A 21,804-nucleotide genomic window follows, 5' to 3' on the forward strand; every position below is an offset into this window, starting at 1 on the left:
TGCTGCTCACTGTTTATATGTTTTAGGTTTGTATGAGGGTCATTCCAAATGTTTTATCTATTAAAATACGTAATAAATCCCCCTAATTGTTGTGTGGTTTTAAGCGTTTGTAAATTAACTAAAATAAGCACTACCTTAACTGACAATGATCAACAGTTTGCTTGTGAAAATGTAATTGTTGTGGAGAAACTTTGCCCTTTGCCTGCCTGTCCCACCACAGAATGAGCACAATATCTGCACACATCTCTTCCTTCTGAAAAACCCTCTTATTGTAGGTTTAAGGCCACACACACACACACACACACACACACACACACACACACACACACACACACACACACACTATTGGAGGTGTAATTTGGGAGCAGCTGCTTCTACATTGCTTCTAGTCAAGCCTTGAAATGATCGTTGTTTGTTGATGGCATTGACAGCAGGCAAAGCTTAAATGATGATTGTAGGGGAATCAGTTCATTAAAACTCTAACTGACCGGAGTCTATGTAGAGAGCAGCCTAAATTTATAAAGTAGACGCTTCTACTGCCCACCTTTTCTCAATATAGGTCCATCAAGCAGGATCTCTTCACCTGCAGTGGTTACAGCGTGGAAGAGCAGGGAGCAACAGCAGCCCCAGACACAACGTCAGCTCAGAGACGGAGTAGGCATCTTCCTTCTCATCTGCAAGATTATCAGGTGACCCTGCCACTGTCACTGACAATGTCAGTTACATGCTGTGCTGAAGATTAGACAGTCACCCCTACGTGGGAAGCAAGATAGCACTGCCGTGTCCTCTATGGAGGAGGTTCGCCTAACTAGTGAGCCTTCATCCGTACACAATGCCAGCTTCTGCAAGCTCCCCAAAAGCTTTCAACACTACAGTGCATTGCACTGTACTGCATTGCACTGTTCCAGCTGCAGGTCCGCCACACCAGCCAACGCAGATGCATCAGTTAGCATCAGTCAGACCAGCACTGGCCTATCAGTCCGTACCTCCAGCTGCAGCTCAGCAGTATCCCCAATATAATCCCCTAGCCTTCCTATTTGCTTCCGCAGCCCAAACAGTCAATCAGCCACACCCCTGCATTCCCTACTCAGCCAATCCTGATACCAGCTCTCCCTAATTTGGTACATGATAGTGAGAAGGAGTTCACAGATTTGAAGATGGCACTGGACTATTTGTTGACACCACATATACTGAGCTGTCTGAACATTACAAATACCAGGTCCTTATGGAACATCTGGTACAAGAGGATGCGCGCCTTATCGCGCAGGTTTGTCATCACCACCCTCAGCCGTGCACTGCCGCCATGCTAACGTCAATACAGTCAACCCCACCAGCTGGCACAAGGTGAAATTGCATCCATCCTGATTCTAATGCGTTCCAGAGCTTTACGCTTTGTGTGGACCTCCTAGTAGGGTTGCTTATTTCGCTGGAAAGTCCCAATGGACTGGAGCTTATGCCGACTGGCCATGGTGACAAACTCCTGAGTAAACTCCCCAAATCCCTACGGGACAGTTTCATTGAGCACCTACAAGCCCATGGCAGAGTGCAGACTTACAGTATCAACCCCTACAACCTCTGAGACCTTGTGGAGTGGCTGAGAGTCAAGGTGGAGGTGCAAAGGTTGTCTCACACAAAGTAAAGAGCCAACGGCCTGACAATCTATCATGGAAGTGATACATCTACTGTGGCACCTGCTTCACCCACACAGTCCATCCATCCATCCATTTTCTATACCGCCTATCCCTTTCGGGGTTGCGGGGGGCTGGAGCCTATCCCAGCTACAGTGGGCGAGAGGCGGGGTACACCCTGAACCGGTCGCCAGCCGATTGCAGGGCCACATGTAAGGACAAACAACCATTCACACTCACACCTACGGACAATTTAGAGTCATCAATTAACCTAATGAGCATGTTTTTGGTCTGTGGGAGGAAGCCGGAGTACCCGGAGAGAACCCACGCATGCACGGGAAGAACATGCAAACTTCACACAGAAAGGCCCCGCCTGACCCGGGGATCGAACCGGCAACCTTCTTGCTGTGAGGCACGTGCACTACCTGCTGCGCCACCGTGCAGCCCACCCACACAGTCAGTTCTGGAATTCTGTTTTTTAAAATGACAAAAAATTCAACAAAAAAAAATTCAACTGCAGTTGAAGATCAACTCAAATTTAGTGGTGGAAATTGATGTGAATGTGATGCTTTGATATTGAAGTCCAGGCTGTTTGAGGACTTGTCAGGCTATGGCTCAAAGCAGGACTCAGATACAGAGACTCGTTCACAAGTTCAGCCTTTATTAATGAAGTCTGAACAAACCTGTGGGCAGAGTGGAAAAACAAAGTGGCTATGAAATTTCCTAACGCGTGAGCTTCCCTAGTGGAAATCACACAGCTATGAAACATTACAAAGAAACCAAAAACAGGCTATGCAAAAATTACAAACAGAAATCGCTCCAAAGGGAGGAATATCTAAATTAACTAGAGTCAATGACAAAGAACAGAAAATCACTCCAATAGGAGGAACAAACAGGGAAAACAAAACAATAAGAACCACAACAAAAATTCACTCTTTAACGAGGAAAGACCTAAGTCACAATAACAAGGAAAACTAATCTGGTCTATCAAAGGTACAACAAAAATTCACTCTTATTCAGAGGACGACAACAAGAACTTCAAGGTAAACCTGTGGCTGTGGCAAGGAATGCTGGCGTGATCATGCAGAGACGAAACACACTGGCACAAGACAAAGGGAAACGCAGACTATTTGAACACATGAGGGAAAAGGGAAACAGGTGGAAACAATCAGGTAATCTGGAAGACAATCAGACTGGAGACATGAGGAAGGGCAAGTGACCTGAAACGAGAGGAGAGTTACTTTTCAAAATAAAACAGGAAATGACGAGACAAAAAAACCCAAGACAAGACAATACCTCACCACGGTGTGACAGGACTGAAAATAAATCAATGAATAATAACAATAAATAAATACTGTTACTTTTTTAAATCCTCACATTTGACCAGAATGAATATTATCTAATATTATGTAAAATATAAATATAAAATATTTTAAAAGAAAAGAAAAGAAAAGTTTGTTTGTTTTTTTTTCTTTGAAAAATGCCCAGATTTAGTCTGTCAAATGGGCGTTGGCTGACGGTTGAAGAGGGTGGGCGGTGAAGTGAACACGACTTCAGACCGGAGGACCAGCAGAAACTAGTTTATCTTCGGCTTCAGGATGCTGAACGAACCACAGATATAAGTGTGGCTAGATTTTAGACTTATTATATTTCCGGATATTCAGATATATTGAAACACTGAAGAGAAAGACGAGAAGAGAGGGAGAGAGACGGTGAGTTTTCCAAGTTCACCGTGAATATTCAGCGTTACTACCGGAGCGCAGAGCAGTGCATTACGGTGAAACTCATTTAAATACATCGAGAAATAATTAAACGAAATTACTGAACATGAGTGAATAAATTTCAGCTCCAACAACCGAAGATACAAGTCGCTTTAAAAAACAAGCCATGATATTTTCCTTTTACTTTCACTTTCATAACTCTTCTTTATGAGCCCATGCTAATGGTATGTTACAATTAGCTGCTAGCTAGCTGGTAGGTAACGGTTTTCAAAGTGCGTGGACACGACAGTTAACGTTAAACCAGAACGTGAGCAAGAAAATCACAATTAACGTGAGATATGGAGGTGTGTGTGTGTGTGTGTGTGTGTGTGTGTGTGTGTGTGTGTGTGTGTGTGTGTGTGTGAGAGAGAGAGAGAGAGAGAGAGAGAGAGAGAGAGAGAGTGATGACCATGCTACGCAAATTAACATTAATGAGAAAGGAAGTGTCGCCGCCATGTCTGTTTTAAGGCTGCTCGAGCACCTTATATAGTTTAATGTATGGTAATGCAATTGTACCTGGGACCCATAGCTGACATGCTGTGATACATGTGAGAGAAATCAAACTTTTATTACAAAATTACATACAGTACTTTTCCTCTGCATGTATTTTTTAAGAGTGTATTTAGAAGTTGGTGCCAGCCTGCCCTCCCTCCCTTCAGGACTTCCAGACTGATGAATCAGGCTGGAGGCATCCCTGCAGACCCCTCACATCCTGGACACAACCTCCTCCAGTTTCTTCCCTCTGGTAGGCGCTACAGATCACTGAACTCCAAAACAACCGGACACAAAACTAGTTTCACTTGTCACCTTGATGAACAGTTAGCAGTGATATAGTGTCACTAACTGACTCACTGCACTGACTGGCTGTTATTATCCGTTAATGGATCAATCAAATTACTTGCACACACGTGCACACACATTTGGCCACTAAAGCCGATTCGGACCACTCCTTGAAGTAAATTTTTCATTAAAGTTTTCCTGGGCCGTAGAACGGAAACACATAAGCATCCATCCATCCATTATCTATACCGCCTATCTCTTTCGGGGTTGCGGGGGGCTGGAGCCTATCCCAGCTACAAGCCAGCCGATTGCAGGGCCACATTCAAGGACAAACAAACATTCACACCTACGGACAATTTAGAGTCACCCAGAGAGAACCCACGCATGCACGGGAAGAACATGCAAGCTTCACACAGAGAGGCCCCGCCTGACCCGGGGATCGAACTGGCAACCTTCTTGCTCTGAGGCACGCGCACTACCTGCTGCGCCACCGTGCAGCCCAACACATAAGCAATTAATCGAAAATTAATTAGTAACTAGTTTAATAACAAATCATCATTTAAGTAATTTATTGCAGAGGTGTCAAACATTCACTGGTTTAAGCTTTCAAATGTGAGGATTTGTTGCACTTAGGGAATACTGATAGGCCTTTTTCACTGTTTTCTTTTTATATTTTTAGATTAAATGATAAATAGTAATCTGCGGTCACTGTGTTGTGAATAAAGAAACTGTGTCTTAGTTAAGGCTGAATTAGTTCATAATTGCAGCTTATTCTACCACACACTGTTTTGTACCTTTGTGGTGGATCAAAGGTGTGTATCAGGAGCTCATTGTGTGAAATGTACTTCTCCTGCAGCTTCTTTTTGCTACAGAACAGGTGGAGAAGTGTCAGAGAAAGCTTTTTCTGATTGACATTTTGCTTTGTGGAAATTCTTTAATTGATTTTTGATTTTTAATGATTTATTTTTTTTCTTGCTTTCTTGGTGCTCTGATTGTTAAAAAAGACAACATTTTGTTAACTGAGACAGCGAGTTGCAAGTATAAGAACAATTCATTGTTATGACGTTTTTCTTTCCACACATTTTTCTCAGCAGGTTGATCCTCAGTAGCAGCAAGTGAACACAATGGCAGAAGGTCAGTGCACAGGTAGGACATACACAGTCATCTGACTAAATGCCTGTTAATCAGGTTCAGGTTGTCTAGAACGAGCCAAACATAAATACAGAATCTGACTGTAAAGTTTATCTCCAAGTTCAGTGAAGATTATGTCTGTTGCGAATGAGCAACACTAACTAGTTGCTTAACGTGCAGTTAAGTTAAAGCATGAATTGTCTGTTGATAATATTTAATGAGTTTGAATCATCTACATTTGGAATATAAAAAATTTAGTTATCAAGTTACATATTATGTTTTGCGTTATCCGTGCATCAGGATGTCCATGCATACATAACATTCTCGTGAGCACAGCGCTTTGAGGGAATTTCTTCAAATTTAGCACAAAAACATTCACTTGGACTCAAGGATGGACTGATTAAATGTTGGAGGTCTAAGGTCAATGGGACCTCAGCTGGTGGCTTCACTGGCTGGTGGAGGCACACAACTGCAAGGCAGTAATGCTAGATTCCCTCTTTCCTCAGACAAGCACTTTGTGGATGAACATCAGTTTGAGCTCATTAAGAGGGTGACGAACATCGCGCCCATTTTGGATGAGCTCCTCGACAAAAAAGTCATCCAGCGAGAGAGTTATGATGCAATCAGGGCTCTGCCTGCCTCTCAGGAGAGGATGAGGGCGCTCTTCAGTGGGCCTTTGGAGTCCAGCGGAGTTCAAGGAAAAGAGATCTTCTACAAAATCCTGAAGATAAATGAGCCACATCTAATAGATGACCTCGAGAAAACAGACGTGAGTAAATTCTCAGTTATTGAAAGCACTCCATAATGGAAGTGTGGATAGATTATTGTCCCTCACTGTTTAAGAGACTCAAATGGTGAATACAACTGAGGATCAAATTTTAAGTGAACATGATGTACAGTTTATAAATATAATATTTTGAATGGAAGTCAAACTTAAAAAAAACAGCTATTTAACTGCACTTTCTTGATTTGGAAAATGTTTCTTCAGTCACCATTGTTTGGTTTAATGGAGTGACACCCTGTGAAATACGTTCAAAGTCTACTGGACTTTGCAGCAGGGACAATATTTTTATACCTACATGATCAAAAATCACCTGCTGAGTTTTTCAGAGTTTCACTTGAAATTTTTTTTGACAAAAACTACTTTCTGGTAATGTAAATATTGATTTTGTCCAAATCTCAGCCATTGTGTTGCTCCACCTAAACTGCAGCTTTGAGACACAGTGAAGGCAGACTCATGAACTCGGGTTGACTTTTTGGCACAGCACTAAATTAGATAGAGTCTGATTTTAAAGATGAAGTAAAGAAACAAGAAGAACCACATGTCAGTAATTCTAGAATTAATAAAATGCAGAGAGATCAGTTTCCAATCATTGTCATGGATCAGATAAACAGCGTATATCCTGTCCTGCATAATACTGATATGATGATACGTCCTTTCAATTCTCCAGGTGGCAACAATGACAGCCAAGGGCCTGAGCCCAGGAACCAAAGGTAAGGCAAAGCAGAAAAACACAAAACAGTGACACACGTTTTGTATTTTATTACGCACAAATACACCAGCTGGGGTAACATTTTTCAGTTTCATGCGTATTGCAGTGACAAACATTCAAAACCATTTATCATTTCTGGACAATCTTTGAGTAACTCTGAATATGAGATTTATTTTGTCACTGTTAAAAATGTCTCTGTGATGAAATCTGATGTGTTCTAGTTGTTCATGAAGCCTGATGTTCAGGACTAAAAGGTATTTTTTTATTTGTCTTCCCCTCAGTGAAACACTCTGTTGATGAAGAGCAGCCTTCACTGATCCAGAGAGTATGTCACATCACTCTTCACACTGCAGCTTTCATTCAGCTGATGAAGACTGAAAACATTAAAACTGATGACGCAAATCAGTTTTCTTCCTCTCAGAAAGTTTTCTCACAGAATTGGGCTGATCAAGCGACATAATGTTCACATGAGGAAAAAGCATGAACGTCATTTACCAATAATGTCGAGAATTTGTGTTACGTCTACCTGTGTGGAAGTATGAAGTGCATTCTTCTTGATTTCTTATTTTTTAACTTATACAGAAAAAAAATCAAAGAAAACAATCAATCAATCAAAGAAATGTGTGTTTCAAACAGCCACTGTGATATAAAATCAAATTTATGTTTCGTCGTTTAAACCTTGGCAGAAAAATGCACCTTGTTATGAGAGTAAAATACTAGTTAAAGAGGACAGAATCACCTTGATGTTACTAAATATATCCTTACCTGATGTGATATGGCTGATGCACTCTCACCACGTCCACATTTCTAAAACACATTGATGAGATTTGAACAGAAAAATGTTGAATCATCCTCGCTGAGAAATTGCACTTTTGTCTCATGAACGTTTCCTTGCAATTCACCAGGTGGAAACGATGGTGTCTGTTATAGAGCTGCTTTTGGACAGGCTGGCTGATTTGAGTTACGGGAAGCTCGAGATGATCAGGAAAGACCTCAGTCAGATAAGCCTCCTCAGACATCACTCAGGCATCCCATGGAGGTTGCCGAGAACAGCAGACCTGCAGGACATTGTGTTTTTAATGGTGCTGATCAACGGGCGAACGTCTGTGGAGAAAACCATGAGGATTTTAAAGCGTATGAACAGGACTGATCTGGTGCAGAGGTTGTCACATAGCAGCTCAGGAGCCAAAAGTAAGACAACAAAGACAGAAATGTTAAAATTATGAAACTGGTCCTTAATAAGTGTCTCATAAGGTTAGAATCTATGTCTCCTTTTAACATTAGAAATAATAGAATCTGTAATGTAGAGAATAGAAGACATGATCAGGTTTACAAAATATATTTTATGACAAGTATATATGGAAAAAATATATGGGGGTAAAATGTCAGTGATAAATATACAGTCTGTAAATGTAGATGAGCTCTGAGTGTAATTGTCTGTTGAGCCCTTTGTATATGTCAATGACTCATTTTGATCTTTATTTTCCTCCTTTATCCTCAGAAAAACCCTCAGTGGATGAACACCTGCCTGCACTGATCCACAAAGTGAGTAACGTCATATCTGTGTGACCATGCAGAGCACAGCTTTTACTCGTGAAGGTGCAGGTTTGAAATCACATCAACATTAATGCTGACAGATGATGATAAAATGGATCACCTTGATGTCACTAAAATCCTGATTTAAATTGGATGAGAGGAAGTTGATCTCAGAACTGTTATTATTACCACGTTATCATATTTTAAATGTTTTTTCAAAGAATCAAACAAAATGCCAAATGTGAAATTGAGAAAATAGGCCGTGAGGTGGCCAGGACTGGCTTCCTGCATAGAAGAGAGGAAAGAAACTAACGTGACCATAAATGAGAGCAAAATGCAGTAAAGACTCACTGAGCTGAAGTGAAACAAGTGCACAGTTAAGGCAAATAACATGTTGTGGATTGGACCTCTGAAACTGGTTTGTTGGAAAACTGAGCACTACAGGGCTCCAGCCATTGGTTGGATTTAAGCTCTTTACTTGCAAAATGAAACTAGCACGAGTAGAACAAACGAGACAACATAACGCTGCACAGTTCTCGAATTTTTGTACCAAAGCACAAAGAAAAAAGATCTTTTTCTCCAGTTTGATGGAAAAAAAGATCCCTTCAGTCATTGTCATGAAAAACTTTCTTACAGTGCCTTAGTATCTCAAAATAATGCTTTAATGTCTCAAAATAATGCAAATTTTCTCCAAATAATGACTTAGTATCTCAAAATAAATGACGAAGTCCAAATAATGACTTGATCATTATCATCTCCTTTATTATGACTTGGTCATCTAAAAGACTAAAACAACAAACAGCTTAAATGTTTTTGAACGTGAAGAATTCACAACATGACATAAATGAAATATTTTGCTTCTTTCAGGTGATCTTGTAGAAAAACATGTCTTGAAACTAGTGCTGTCAATCGATTAAAATATTTAATCGACATTAATCGCATAAATGTCATAGTTAACTTGTGATTAATCGCAAATTAATCGCACATTTTTATTTATTCTAAATGTCCCATTAATTATCATTTTAATACTTTTATCAACATGGAAAAGTGGATAGGCTTGCTTTGTGCAAATGTTTTTTATTGAAAACAACAACGTGTAGTGTTATATTTCACACTAACATTCTCACTTTGAGCAGTCATTCACATTTGAATGAATCAAGTCTCACACATTTTAACACTGTCAATAAACAGATGACAAAAAAATAAAGACTTGGTTACAAAAAAGCCCCTTCTAAGGGATCAAAACAGGGTGATACAAGATAAAATTACAGTGCACATCATTGTAAACTAGGACTCAGCCTATAGTGCAGTTAAACCACGGCTTAAATTTTCCTTTCTTAAGTTTCCTCTGAACATACAAGCAGTCAGACTATGATGCTCTTCTGTTTATTCACCAGAGGCTTATCAACCCAGCCTCTTATTTCTCTCCAGAAAGAATGAACATTACTTGGCTATAAGCTTGTTTTTAGTTGCGGTATCCATATGCCTCTGTCCAAGCTTTGGTCTTGTCAGTCGACCCATCTGGCAACTTTTTGAAACTAAACTTTCTATTCAGAATCTTGTTCGCATCCATTTCGGCGTTTCGTGCTTGACATCCGCCTACACTTTCACAGCTAGCGAGCAGGCGAGACCAAAATGCGTGGAGCGTGCCTATTGTTTTGTTTCCGGTTTACAATGGGATCCTGTAGTTTTTGTAACGTTACTAGCAGTGGCCACAGCTTATAAAAAACTACAAGTTCACTAGGTCACAAAGAACGTTAATCGCGCGATAAAAAAAAATTACGCCGTTAAAATTGATTTGCGTTAACGCCTTAATAACGCGATATTTTTGACAGCACCACTTGAAACATTCAAATATCTAAAATTATAGGAATTGTTTTGATGGCAAAAGGTTTCTTCCCAGTGAAGAAATAACACATTTTCTCTCTGAACATACATTTTCCAGGTGGCGTCAATGGCGGCTGTTAGAGAGTTGCTTTTGGAAACATTCATGAACTTGAGTTTGGAGGAGCAACAGGACTTCAGGTGGTTTCTGCAGTTCACACTCTTCCAGAGGAATCTTCTGCACATCTCATGGGAACAACCGTGGCAGGCAGGTGATGTAAGTCAACTGGCAGAACTGATGGTGGAGATGTGTGGTCAGCAGTCTTTGGAGGTGACCATGGAGCTTTTCATGGACATGGGGAGGACTGATCTGGTGCAGAGGCTGTCCGGGACCAGCTCAGGACCCAAAGGTAGGATAAAGAAAACAACTGTCACATTAATGTCTAATAATAGATAAATAGACGTGGTAACAAAATCTTTTAACTGTAGTGCAAATATGAGCTGTAGCTTCTAGTAATAAAGCAATGCAGCAACAGCCCACAGGCCTGCCAGGACGAGTCCCAAAGAGCTGAATCACCACCTCTCTAACACAGACTCAACAAGAACTGAACAACAGACGCTTCACACATTTATTTGTCTGTCATCTTGGAAATAAGGGAATGTGTAAAATTAGTACCTCATTTTTGAATTGTCTGATTTAAAAATTGTGAAATTGGAATTTCCCCTCGCAGGACGAATGAAGGCATGCTGAATTGAATTGAATTGAATTAACTTATTCATTGCATTTGTGCATACAAAATAAGAACTAAATGTTAAATTAGACAATGATTACCTCACAGGTGAATGTTTTGGATTTTGACTTAAACCAGTGAGAGGTTCATTCATCTGTGGATGTTGGTCCTTTTTTGTAAATGTTGTGTTTCAAAGATCTCTCAACATCTTTTCTTTGAAAACGTTCTTTATTGGGCCACATGTTCCTGTTTGTTCTTTGGTCCAGTGAATTTCTGCATTTAGAAGTTATTATTGCCAGTCTCGTATTATATATGACCGACAGGTATTTGTCGGACAGGTATTTGTCGGACAGGTATTTGTCTAGTGTTGTCTACATAATGTCACGAGTCTGGTGCGTTGTCTTTTTGTACAGCTTTGATTTGACTTGCTCTTCGCTCCACTATGGAGACAGACAGACAATATGTATAAGGTGGGTTATTACAGTGTTTTCTCAGGGATTCTCTCTGTGATCTCTGTAACCATGGCTTCCTCCTGCGTTCAGTCAACACACCTGAAATTGAAATGTTAAAGGTTTTTTATTCTCAGCACAGGAACAAGGACTCCGATCATTTACTGAAGTACACAAAGCAACAACACAATGTAAAAATACTCTGTTACAAGCAAAAGTCCTGCATTCAAGTTCTAAAGTAAAAGCACAAAATTATCAGCATCATAATATACTTAAAGTACCAAAAGTACACATTCTGCAGAATGGCCCATTTCAGAATAATATGTTTTTTTTATTGCCGGGTATCTTAATCCATAATAATCCATCGTTATTTAATATCTGATTCATATTTTGATTTGATAATCTGTATCTGCAAAGTCACGAGAAACTCATGTTGTCAAATAAACGTAGTGAACAAAAAAGTACAGCATCAGCTTAATACTCAAGTAAAATGAAAGTACCTCAAAACTGTACTTAAACAGCTGGTGGCAAGTAACTAAGAACAGTGAATGTCCTTCCTCTGTAGGTGTCAGGTGAAGTACAGTGTATTTGTTTTTCCAGTCACAAGTGTTGTTAAATGTGTTGCAGCTGCAGGATCGTCAGCTGAAGCATCTGCTGTGAATACCACAGAGGGAGGTAGGTGAGCTCTTCCAAAATGAAGACACTTCAGACACTAATAACGCAGCAAAAATACTATTAATTGAATGAAGAATAAACTTTCCTCAAAGTCATGCAGCTTTTAAATGTACATTTCAGTGTGTGAACCTTTAACACAGAGTTTAACAGAAAATAAGACGGTGTTCATCAGGTGAAACTGGTTATTGATTCTGATGATGCTACTCTTCAGTAAGTTTTCTGTTCATTTTGTAATTAATGTTTAATATTAGAATTCTAACAGTGTGACAGTGTCTGACCATAAAGCCTGGTGTTAAATACATCATTCAGAGTCTCTTTATGTTTTCTTTCTCCTCAGAGGAGCACTCTGTGGATGAGCATAGGCCTGCACTGACCCAGAAAGTGAGTAATGTCACACCTGTCTGACCTGAAACTGAAGCCGAAACCATTAATCCATCATCTGATCACCATTTTGATAACCAATTAACCGTTTAAGTTCTTCATCTGGCAAAATGCCAAACAACCTTCTCTGGTTACAGCTTCTAAATTGTGAAGATCTTCTTTTCTCTGTTTTGTATCACTGTAAACCAAATATCTTTGAAACAGGCACTTTCTGTCATTTAATAGGCAAACCATTAATTAAAAAAATGAATTCAGAAAAGAATGCTTGAAAATAGAAAAATAGAAAATCATCTTCATCTTGATTAATATAAATGATGAACAAATCTAAATTTTCATCAGAAGGTTTTTTCAGAACTGAAGCTGCATTCAGATTGTGTTCACATGAGGAAGGTCTGAAGCAGATCATGAAATCAAAAGTCATGAACCTTTATGTTACCAGAGACATTTATTCACAGACAAGTGGTTCTTAAAAACAGGTTTAAGTGATCAATAGGATGAATCTGATCAGTTTTATCATTACCTTATGTGATGTGGCTGATGTACTCTTCCTTCATAAACATTTCTAAAAAATCCATGAGATGTGAACAGAACTCTTGGACTCTTGTCTCATGAACTTTTCCTTTAAATTCATCAGGTGGAGGCAATGGTGTCTGTTATCGAGCTGCTTTTGGAAACACTGAAAGATTTGAGTGTCGGGATGTTCATGGACGTCCTCCTGAGTCAACCTTACTTACACAGACGTCTCTTAATCGGCCCAGTGATTCCACTGCACACATCAGACATTAAGCACACAGTGTTATCAATGGTGCTGATCTTCGGCCAACAGTCTGTGGAGATGACCACGAAGGTTTTAAAGCAGATGAGGAGGACTGATCTGGTGAAGAGGTTGTCAGACAGTAGCTTAGAAGCAAACAGTAAGACAAGAACATGTTAAAAACATAAATAATCTCCTAAGTTTATAAACTTTGTCTTCTTCTCTTTATATTGTAAATAATAAGATCCACAATGCAGAGAGAAGACACAACATTGGTGATGACAGTGTTTATTGTCAGATGTTAGATCAGTCGCTCATGACTGCCTTTAACCTCTTTTCTCCTCAGAGACTCACTCTGCAGATGAACGGCGCTCTGCACTGATCCACAGGGTGAGTCATGTCACTTGTGTCTGAATTCATGCAACACGGCCTTCGTTCAACAGACACAAGTCACAAGTTATCATCATCTGGAACATTTTGAGCTGCTTAGCAGTGATTTTATCCAACAGTAATGCAGTATGATATCGTTACCACTGAGGATGAGATGAGGAAATGACTTTTCTGTTGCACTAAAGAGTAATGTTTAACCATCAGAAACATCTGTTTGTTGGACCTTATGCCATTCTTCAGAGCATTTAACAGAACAGGAAACATTCAGTAATGAAGCTTCTTTGAGCCACTGTGACTCATCTCAGTGTTTGTGAAAGGAGTTGCTATTGACTGTATACTATTGATTAATGACAGTATCTGCCAATGTGATACAACACCCACATCTACACTAACATTGATGAAGTGCAAAGAGACACATTTGCCATTTTCCCAGTGGATCAAATATATGTCCATGAATGTATTGATCATTTCAGGTAGCAACAATGGCAGCTGTCAAACAGCTGCTTTTGGAAACCCACAAGGTTTTGCATGATTGGGAGTACAAGATATTCAGGCGGTTTCTGCAGTTGATTGTCTCCCGGATGCATCTCCCAAACATCTTCGGCATGCTGATAGACAGAGCAGACAGAGCAGACACAGTGGATCTGATGGTGCAGACCTATGGCCAACTGTCTGTGGAGCTCACCAGGGAAGCTTTCATGGTCATGAACAGGACTGATCTTGTTCAGAGGTTGTCAGAGTTCAGCTCAGGATCCAAAGGTAAGACAGGAAGACAGGAACCTGTGACATTGCATGATCACATGTGTCTCATAAACATCTTATAAATACATTTTATAATTCTTCATAAATAGTCAGTGCAAACTCTGTGTCATCACCAATGTGAAATATAAAAAACAGGGACCAGGGATCAATAAATTATCAATTACACAGTCTGAACAAAACTGGATGTTATACGTTTAATGAGTTTAGTTTTAATTGCAGTTCTTTTGTATGGAATTGCTTTAGAGTGTGGAAATGTTGATGATGTGTCATTTTGAAGTGAAGTCTTTTAATTTTATTTCCTTTTTAAGTGACTGAGTCTTATTAACATTGATTAGACCCTCTGTGTGTCAGTAGATCAACATCCTTTGAGTCCATTTAAATTTCTTTTCTCCTCAGAGAAACACTCTGTGGATGAACATCGACCTGCACTGTTGGAGAGAGTGAGTCTGACTTTACAATCACAGCTTTCATTCAAGAAATGCAGGTTGAAAACTGTCCTTATTTTGAACTTTATAAACGACGAAAGCAGCCGACCCAAATGTTTTAGATCTGATGGTTTTGATAGTGTTCCGGTTTAGCTCTCAACTAATAATGTTATCCACCTCTGATTTTATGATGGGAATGTTAAATGTTAAGCAGAATAAAAAGAAAGAATGTGGGTGGATTAGTTGGTAATAATTAAAGTTAAATGGAATCATGAAATAGTTAAATGTAATCATTTTTTGCTTTGAAGTTGCTAAAGAAATGGATACACGTTCAGGACAATACTTTGTGTTTGTAAAAAAAAAAACAAGATAAATAGAATCAGAAAAAATGTAAATATAACATCCATAATCTACATTCAAAGCACTGACACTGATTAAATGAAAAGAAATAAATCATTAAACTTCCCAGTTGAGAATTTGCACATTTGTTTAACGTATCCTTTGAATTTTTTTAGGTTGCAGCAATGGAAGCTGTTAAAATGATTCTTGAGGAAACACTCAAGAAATTGAGTCAGAGGGAGTTGGAGAAATTCGTTTGGCTGCTGCCGTTCACCTGCTTCCAGAAGAGCCTCCCACATTCCTCATGGAGACAAATGATCTCTGCACAATGGACTCAAATTGTGCAGGCAATGGTAATGACTTGTGGTCAGCAGTCTATGGACGTGACCAAGGAGGTTCTCCTAGATATGAACAGGACTGACCTGGTGCAGATGTTGACACAGACCAGTTCACAAATCAAAGGTAAGTCAAAGATAACAAAAACTCTCATAAATCTCATAAATGTCTAATGAATAGATTTTATAATTCATTGTAAAAACATCAGCATGGGTTCAACCTTGTAGGGGAGTTAACTTAATTTGATGTTGCATTCACTGATAAAATGTCAGAGCACCACCTTCCTCAGCTAAGAAGGACTGCAGGAATTAACTACTATATCACTGATGAAATACTAACGAATGAACCAACAGTAGACCAGTCTGATAATCTGAAGTGTAAACTCTGGATACAGGGATCGTTTATATCCAGCTCAAAAGGACACCACCTAACCACGACTTGAATCAAAATCTAATTTATTAAACACAATTATGGATAATGAATAATGCATCATGAATAGTACGACAGAAGATGTAGATGATATGACATAACTCAAAGAGAAACTTGTGGCAACCCAATGGCAAAACAAGTTTGGCGATAGTGAGTAGTAGTTGTAAGGGAATAATAGGGATGCAAACGTAAAGTTAAGTGACTGAACGAATAGTTGAGAGAATTTGGGCAGATTAACAGTATCATAACCTCACGGACCAACTTTTATTCAAACCCACTTAGCATGCCTACTTGGTTGAAGGCGTTCCTATCGAGGCCTGCTCCGAACTGGCCCGAAGATGCTTTTAGTGTTTGTCTGTAGCTCGATCTGCTCAGCAGTCCGGTGGAAGACCCAGGCACACCAAGATTGAGAGCTGATATTGGACAGTGATGTTTCAGGAACTGGATTTCGAGGTGTCGGTGGCTGGCGAGGAACGGCTCCGGATGGTTGTTTAACCGTCAGCAGCTGGTTCTCTGTCTAGTTGTGTCCGTGAAATACGATTTTAGACTGATAACGAGAAGATTGATAACCTTTTTGATGGCCGGTCGAAAAGTGTCTCCAAAATTATTATTACTTGAATAAAATTTACTAATTAAAAAAAACAAAAAAGTTGTGTGGTTTAGCGTGGCTAGGAGTTACTCAAAAGATTGAGAAAACAACGGAGCAAAACTGAACAAGACTAAGGATGAAAAGGCTGGATAAAACTCAGCGGAAAACAACTGTAAGAGGCAACGAGAAAATTAAGACTGACAGAAACGAGAACAGAAAAGAACCTGAGAAAAACAAAACTGAGAGAACTAACTAACGAAAATAACTAACTGAGTTCGTGCTGCGTGCTACAGACGGTATTATCCTCCAAGGCATGTCTAGTCACCAGTAGGCTGTCATGCATGTGGGACGGCTTTCAGGCAAGTGATGTGATTTCTCCTTATAGAGGAGGATTAATTAATGATTCATAAAAGGGGGCTTATCTGCTTCTCACTATGGTCAATCAGATATATTTTAAATGATCAATTTTCAATGGCATTTCTAATACTCATCCTAATATATATGATGACCCAAGTTATAACTAACACAACATGGCAAAGAAATAAAGAAAGGCAGACTATATTTGCCCAAAATGATTTTTACTACTTATCAGAAAATGATTTTTACTACTTATCAGAATTGTCTTATATCAAGTATCTAACGTAACAACGACAGCATAACTACAAACCTCTAGATGGCAGCATGGTTCCATAGTTGAATCTCAGACTAACTTTGCAGAAAAATCACAGCTTTGTCATTTTACAAGCTAGAACCACCGCAAAAACATTGACGTTGCCAGTTTATGGGCTTGGTACTGTAAGAATATCCAAAGTTAAATCAAACATGGAGATTCAGTTATCCTGGTGTATTAGAAAGAAGGCACAGAGACATACAAACAGTTTGTTTCAGGAATCTCTAATTTACAAACCATCAGTATGATCTGATTTTGTAGGTTCCTCTGGGGCCTGGCACCTTTCATTCAGACAGTTTTATTGTCCTGATCTCTCATGGGCTATCAGGAAAGAATTAGCATCTCCATGAGAAACATAGTGAGGAGAAGGCAACCTTTGATGTGAAGGTGTTAGTATTCCCGCTTCCCTGAAAGAGTGTGGAGGAGATGTCTCTAAGCCAGACATCTTGTCTCTCTCCAAATTAACACCTCCTGCAACAGTTCAGTTGGTCAATAGCTCTTGAAAGTTGGGATGTTTTACAACTCCATTTCTCCTGAAGGAATGCCGAAGAGGGGGAAAGAGGGTCAATTACAGGTCAGTCCTGCTACAACCTTTACTTAATCACCACTGAGAATATGAAAAGGGGGCAATGCAACAACACCACATTCGTTACTTTGCCTGCATGTCACAACTGAGTAGATTTTGGTGTCATTTTGCAGTTGTGAATTCTTTGTAGTATCTTTATAAGCAACTGAGAATTATTTAGAGGGAAATATGAGGTAGAGTTTACAGCATAACACAGTGCATCGTAGCCAAATACTCTGACCTCACAAATGAACACTGACTTGAAACAACACCTCTCTGACTGACTGAATATTAAACAGCCCTGATTCCAAACAAGTTGGGATGCTGTATTCAACATAAATAAAACAGAATGTGATTATTTGCTTATCTTTTTTGACATATACTTGTTTGAAAACAGTACAAACACAATATAAAGTATTTCCTCATCCGCTTCATTGATTTTTGTAAATATCTGCTTAATCTGAATTTCATACAGCAACATGTTTCAAACAAGTTGGGACAAGAGCAACCAAAGATGGAAAGATGTGGAACGCTCCAAAAACACCTGTTTGGAACATTCCACAGGTAAACAGGTTCAGTGGTAACAGGTGATAGTATCATGATTGGGTATGAAAGGGGCTTCCTGGAAAGGCTCAGTCGTTCACAAGCGAGGATGAAGGGAAGATGCAAATCTGTGTGGGCAAATAGTCCAACAGTTTAAGAACATGTTTCTCAGCACATCTTCAAGAAATTTCGGTATTTCATCATCTACAATCCACAAAATTATCAAAAGATTCAGAGAATCTGGGGAAATCTTTCCACGTCAGAGGCAAGGCTGAAAACCAACACTGAATGCTGTGACCTTCCATCTCTCAGGCAGCGCTGCATTAAAAACATGATAGTATAAAGAATAGTGTTGAGGATTAGAGATTACAAATGTGACGTGTTACAGTAACATACATAATCAGCAACAAAGTAACGTATTGCATACTAACACGTTTTCTATAATATTATTACAGTTAATGAATCACATAATGCATTAACACCAACTATTACATGCTCAGTCAGTAACAACAATGTTAATCTTTCTATAGTATTCAATAGAGGGAACAAAAACTCACAAATGCTGTTGTCCAATACAGCTGTGGTCAAGAAACATATCAGCCACCTCACCGTGTGTGTGTGTGTCTGTCTCTGTCCAGTAGAGTTGGGCGGTATCCAAATTTTGATATCCTCAAACCTTCCCCACATTTCCCCGGGGTATACGGTATGACCGTAATTAATTAAAAATCACTTTGCAGGGCAGCATGCCATGCATGCAGTTCAGACGGTCAGTGCTCACACTAAGAAGCACCAGTCCTAACTTGTAGCATACCAGAATGACGGGGAGAAACTCAGCTAAAAGCCTCCACCAAGCACTGCCACTCAAACGAAACATAAGTCATACCCCAAGAAATTATATGCGCATGTAACGAAAACACGAAAATAGCGCACGTCAACAGTACTGCATCTGCTGATTTCACCACTTCACGCAAACCACAAAAGCCCAGTATCATATGAAAGCAGAGAGTCTGATGATCACGAAGATGTCTGCCACCTCACTGTGTGACAAAAACTCGGCTCAAAAAAACGCTACTACTGTCTCCTCCTATGACTCTGCGTTAGTTTGAGATCAATTACGAAGGTCCTGCTTGTTTACATAAAGAGGAGGGGGTTTCTAGAGTGGGGGGAGCGCTCTTCATGCAATAACCTATCTCTGGGGTTACTTCCTTCTGGATCGTCATTGGTGGTTCTATGGTGAATTTTGGTGGGTCGCTGAGCAATTGACCGGTGTAACCACGCAGTTAGTTTCACTGCTCCATCTCGTGAAGGAGCCGAGCGCTCACAGAGGACTCTGCTGAGCAGCCCGAAGTGTTATTATACTGTTTTATTTGCATTTCGCCCTTTTATGAGAGCTAAGAACAATAGCAAGCAGAAAAAAGGCTAAAAAAGTGTTTTCGACAGAGGAGTTTTTCCGCATGCTTGGACGAGATAACAGTACTCTGCTCAGACGCGCCCATATGAGCGCCTGGACATACCTGTGTAAAACTGCTCAGGTTCATTTTTTTAGCATGTACTTTTGTACAGTCACCGTCTTCTCCGGTGAAAATTCAACCAGATACATTGAACGGAGTGGACTTCATTTTTGTTATGACGATGCTACGATTATGTTAGACCCCAATAGACCTATATGTGCAGCATTTTTTTAATGATGGTAATCTGATAACTGATACCATTGCTATTTTTAGATACCGCTGGATACCTTATTACCTGATTACCACCCAAACCTACTGTCCAGAGAGCAGCAACACAAATGCAGAAAAACATATTTATTCAGTGCCTTTTAATTGGCCACCAACCTCGCACTGACACATGTATTGTCACACGAGTTTAGCTACTAAAGCTGCTCAGCAAAATTCTTGTCAGTAGCAATCAAACAAGGTAGCTAACATTGCTGCAGAGACCTGGGTCCTCATGTACAAAGACTTGTGTGGATTTCCGACTAAGACATGGTGTATGCTCAAATCCAGAAAATGTTGTACGCACAAAAATATCCAGATGTATGAATCTGTGTGCACGCACGAATCCAAGCAAATTTCCTGCCATTGTTTTTAACGGTATTTTTTGCACCACTTTGTGCATGCTTTTATATCCACTCATATAATTGCAGACACGTGGGTGTGTTAATTGTTCATCAGTGTTAATTGTTCATGTGTCTCTGATGTGCACATCCCAGCATCACCTCTAATGTCACCAAAGGATCAACAGCTGTAGAAACTTGCGTACGCCAGCCAGGAAGTTGGTGTGACGCACCGCACATTTCCACGGTCATTTCACTCTTGATACATCTGAACTTTGCCGTGAAAAAGAGCGTACGCCACGTTTTTGTGTGTACGCACCCTTTGTACATGAGGCCCCTGGTTATGTTGAGGTGACAGTAGTGGCACCATGATTTTCTTCACGCTGTGATATAACAGTAATATATAATGCTAGTTGTATTTCTGTGGCTGTTTTGAGGGGCAAACACATTTTTGACCACAACCCACAATTATGACAGAATGTCACATAAATGTCTTATAGGTTAATATGATGTGATGACTTTTTATATCTAAAAGGTCAAAGGCCAGCTTCACTGTAAAATTATAATGTTCTGCAGAAACACTTTTTGGCCATAATTCAACACCGTAACTCAGGAACAGAAGGGGAGGTCGTGACCACCTTCAGTAAGAATCAGTTGTCCACATTGAAGTTGTGCTGATTGTAAAGATATTCAGTGCTTCCAGGTTGAAGATGTGTGTGAAGCATCCTCATTTTACAATTTGTAGCTTCTTTGCAACAGCATCCATATTTGAAGCATTGTAGTCACCACAAGCTCATTGGTTTTGCTGACAGTGAGCAAAACACACGTGTTTGTGAACAGGTGATGTGACACAGTGGTAAACACACCCCTGTCCCAACTGCAGGCACCAAAGTCAGAATGATTGTATGTTAACAAAAAACAATGAAGTTTGTCTTTTTATTATCATTTACATTTTACACAGCGTCTCACCTTTTTGGAATTGGGGTTGTAGTTTGACAGCATTGTAAATTATTTATTTTTACATAATTTGAACATTTGAATCTTCTTTAATTCTGTTTTCTTTCTCCTCAGAGGAACATCAGTCTCAAGAACTCCATGAAGTGAGTTACACTAGATACACTTAACACAACACAGTTTTCGTGTAAAGTTTCAGGTTTAACATTATTTCTATCTTGACAGTAAAAAGTTTTTTAACTACAAACATCACATTTCCAGTAGAAGCGAGGATAAGACGTTATCAGGTGGCTCGTTGGTGCGTGTGTGCTGGTCATTTGATTTTCATTTGAAAATAGAAAAATCTAAATTGAAATACCTAGGCTTAGTGTTTAGAAAATTGCTGAAAATAACGATGGTAGGTTTGCCACCGTCATCACCATAAACTCCTAATGTGCATGGCGAGAATGGAAAGCTTGACAGGCGTAGCAACAGTAACTAAGGGGCTTAGCGAAGAGTCAGAAGTCCAGAAAAGTCCTGACTGAAATGCATACATTGATGCAAAGAAATAGTTTTATCATTCATAAATTCCCTCTGATGACTTTGAATCCACCAGGAAGTAAAC

General features: G+C 39.6%; 1 protein-coding gene and 1 long non-coding RNA gene across 2 annotated transcripts; both read left to right on the forward strand.

Annotated features, from left to right (window-relative positions):
• The first annotated feature begins 6,753 nt into the window (after nucleotides 1-6,753).
• Nucleotides 6,754-7,783, forward strand: LOC139333481 (uncharacterized). Its single transcript, XR_011602334.1, has 3 exons — nucleotides 6,754-6,793; nucleotides 7,074-7,117; nucleotides 7,698-7,783. It is a non-coding gene; the product is annotated as an uncharacterized lncRNA (long non-coding RNA).
• Nucleotides 7,784-10,282: 2,499 nt separating this feature from the next.
• On the forward strand, nucleotides 10,283-21,350 carry LOC139334201 (uncharacterized). Its single transcript, XM_070966959.1, has 8 exons — nucleotides 10,283-10,562; nucleotides 11,960-12,007; nucleotides 12,345-12,388; nucleotides 13,023-13,302; nucleotides 13,489-13,532; nucleotides 14,006-14,291; nucleotides 21,130-21,137; nucleotides 21,318-21,350. Exons 1-8 carry the CDS (start codon nucleotides 10,283-10,285, stop codon nucleotides 21,348-21,350), a joined length of 1,023 nt encoding a protein of 340 aa, XP_070823060.1.
• Nucleotides 21,351-21,804: the final 454 nt, after the last annotated feature.

Source organism: Chaetodon trifascialis, chromosome 7 (genome assembly GCF_039877785.1).
Source record: "Chaetodon trifascialis isolate fChaTrf1 chromosome 7, fChaTrf1.hap1, whole genome shotgun sequence".
Classification (NCBI taxonomy): Eukaryota; Metazoa; Chordata; class Actinopteri; order Chaetodontiformes; family Chaetodontidae; genus Chaetodon; species Chaetodon trifascialis.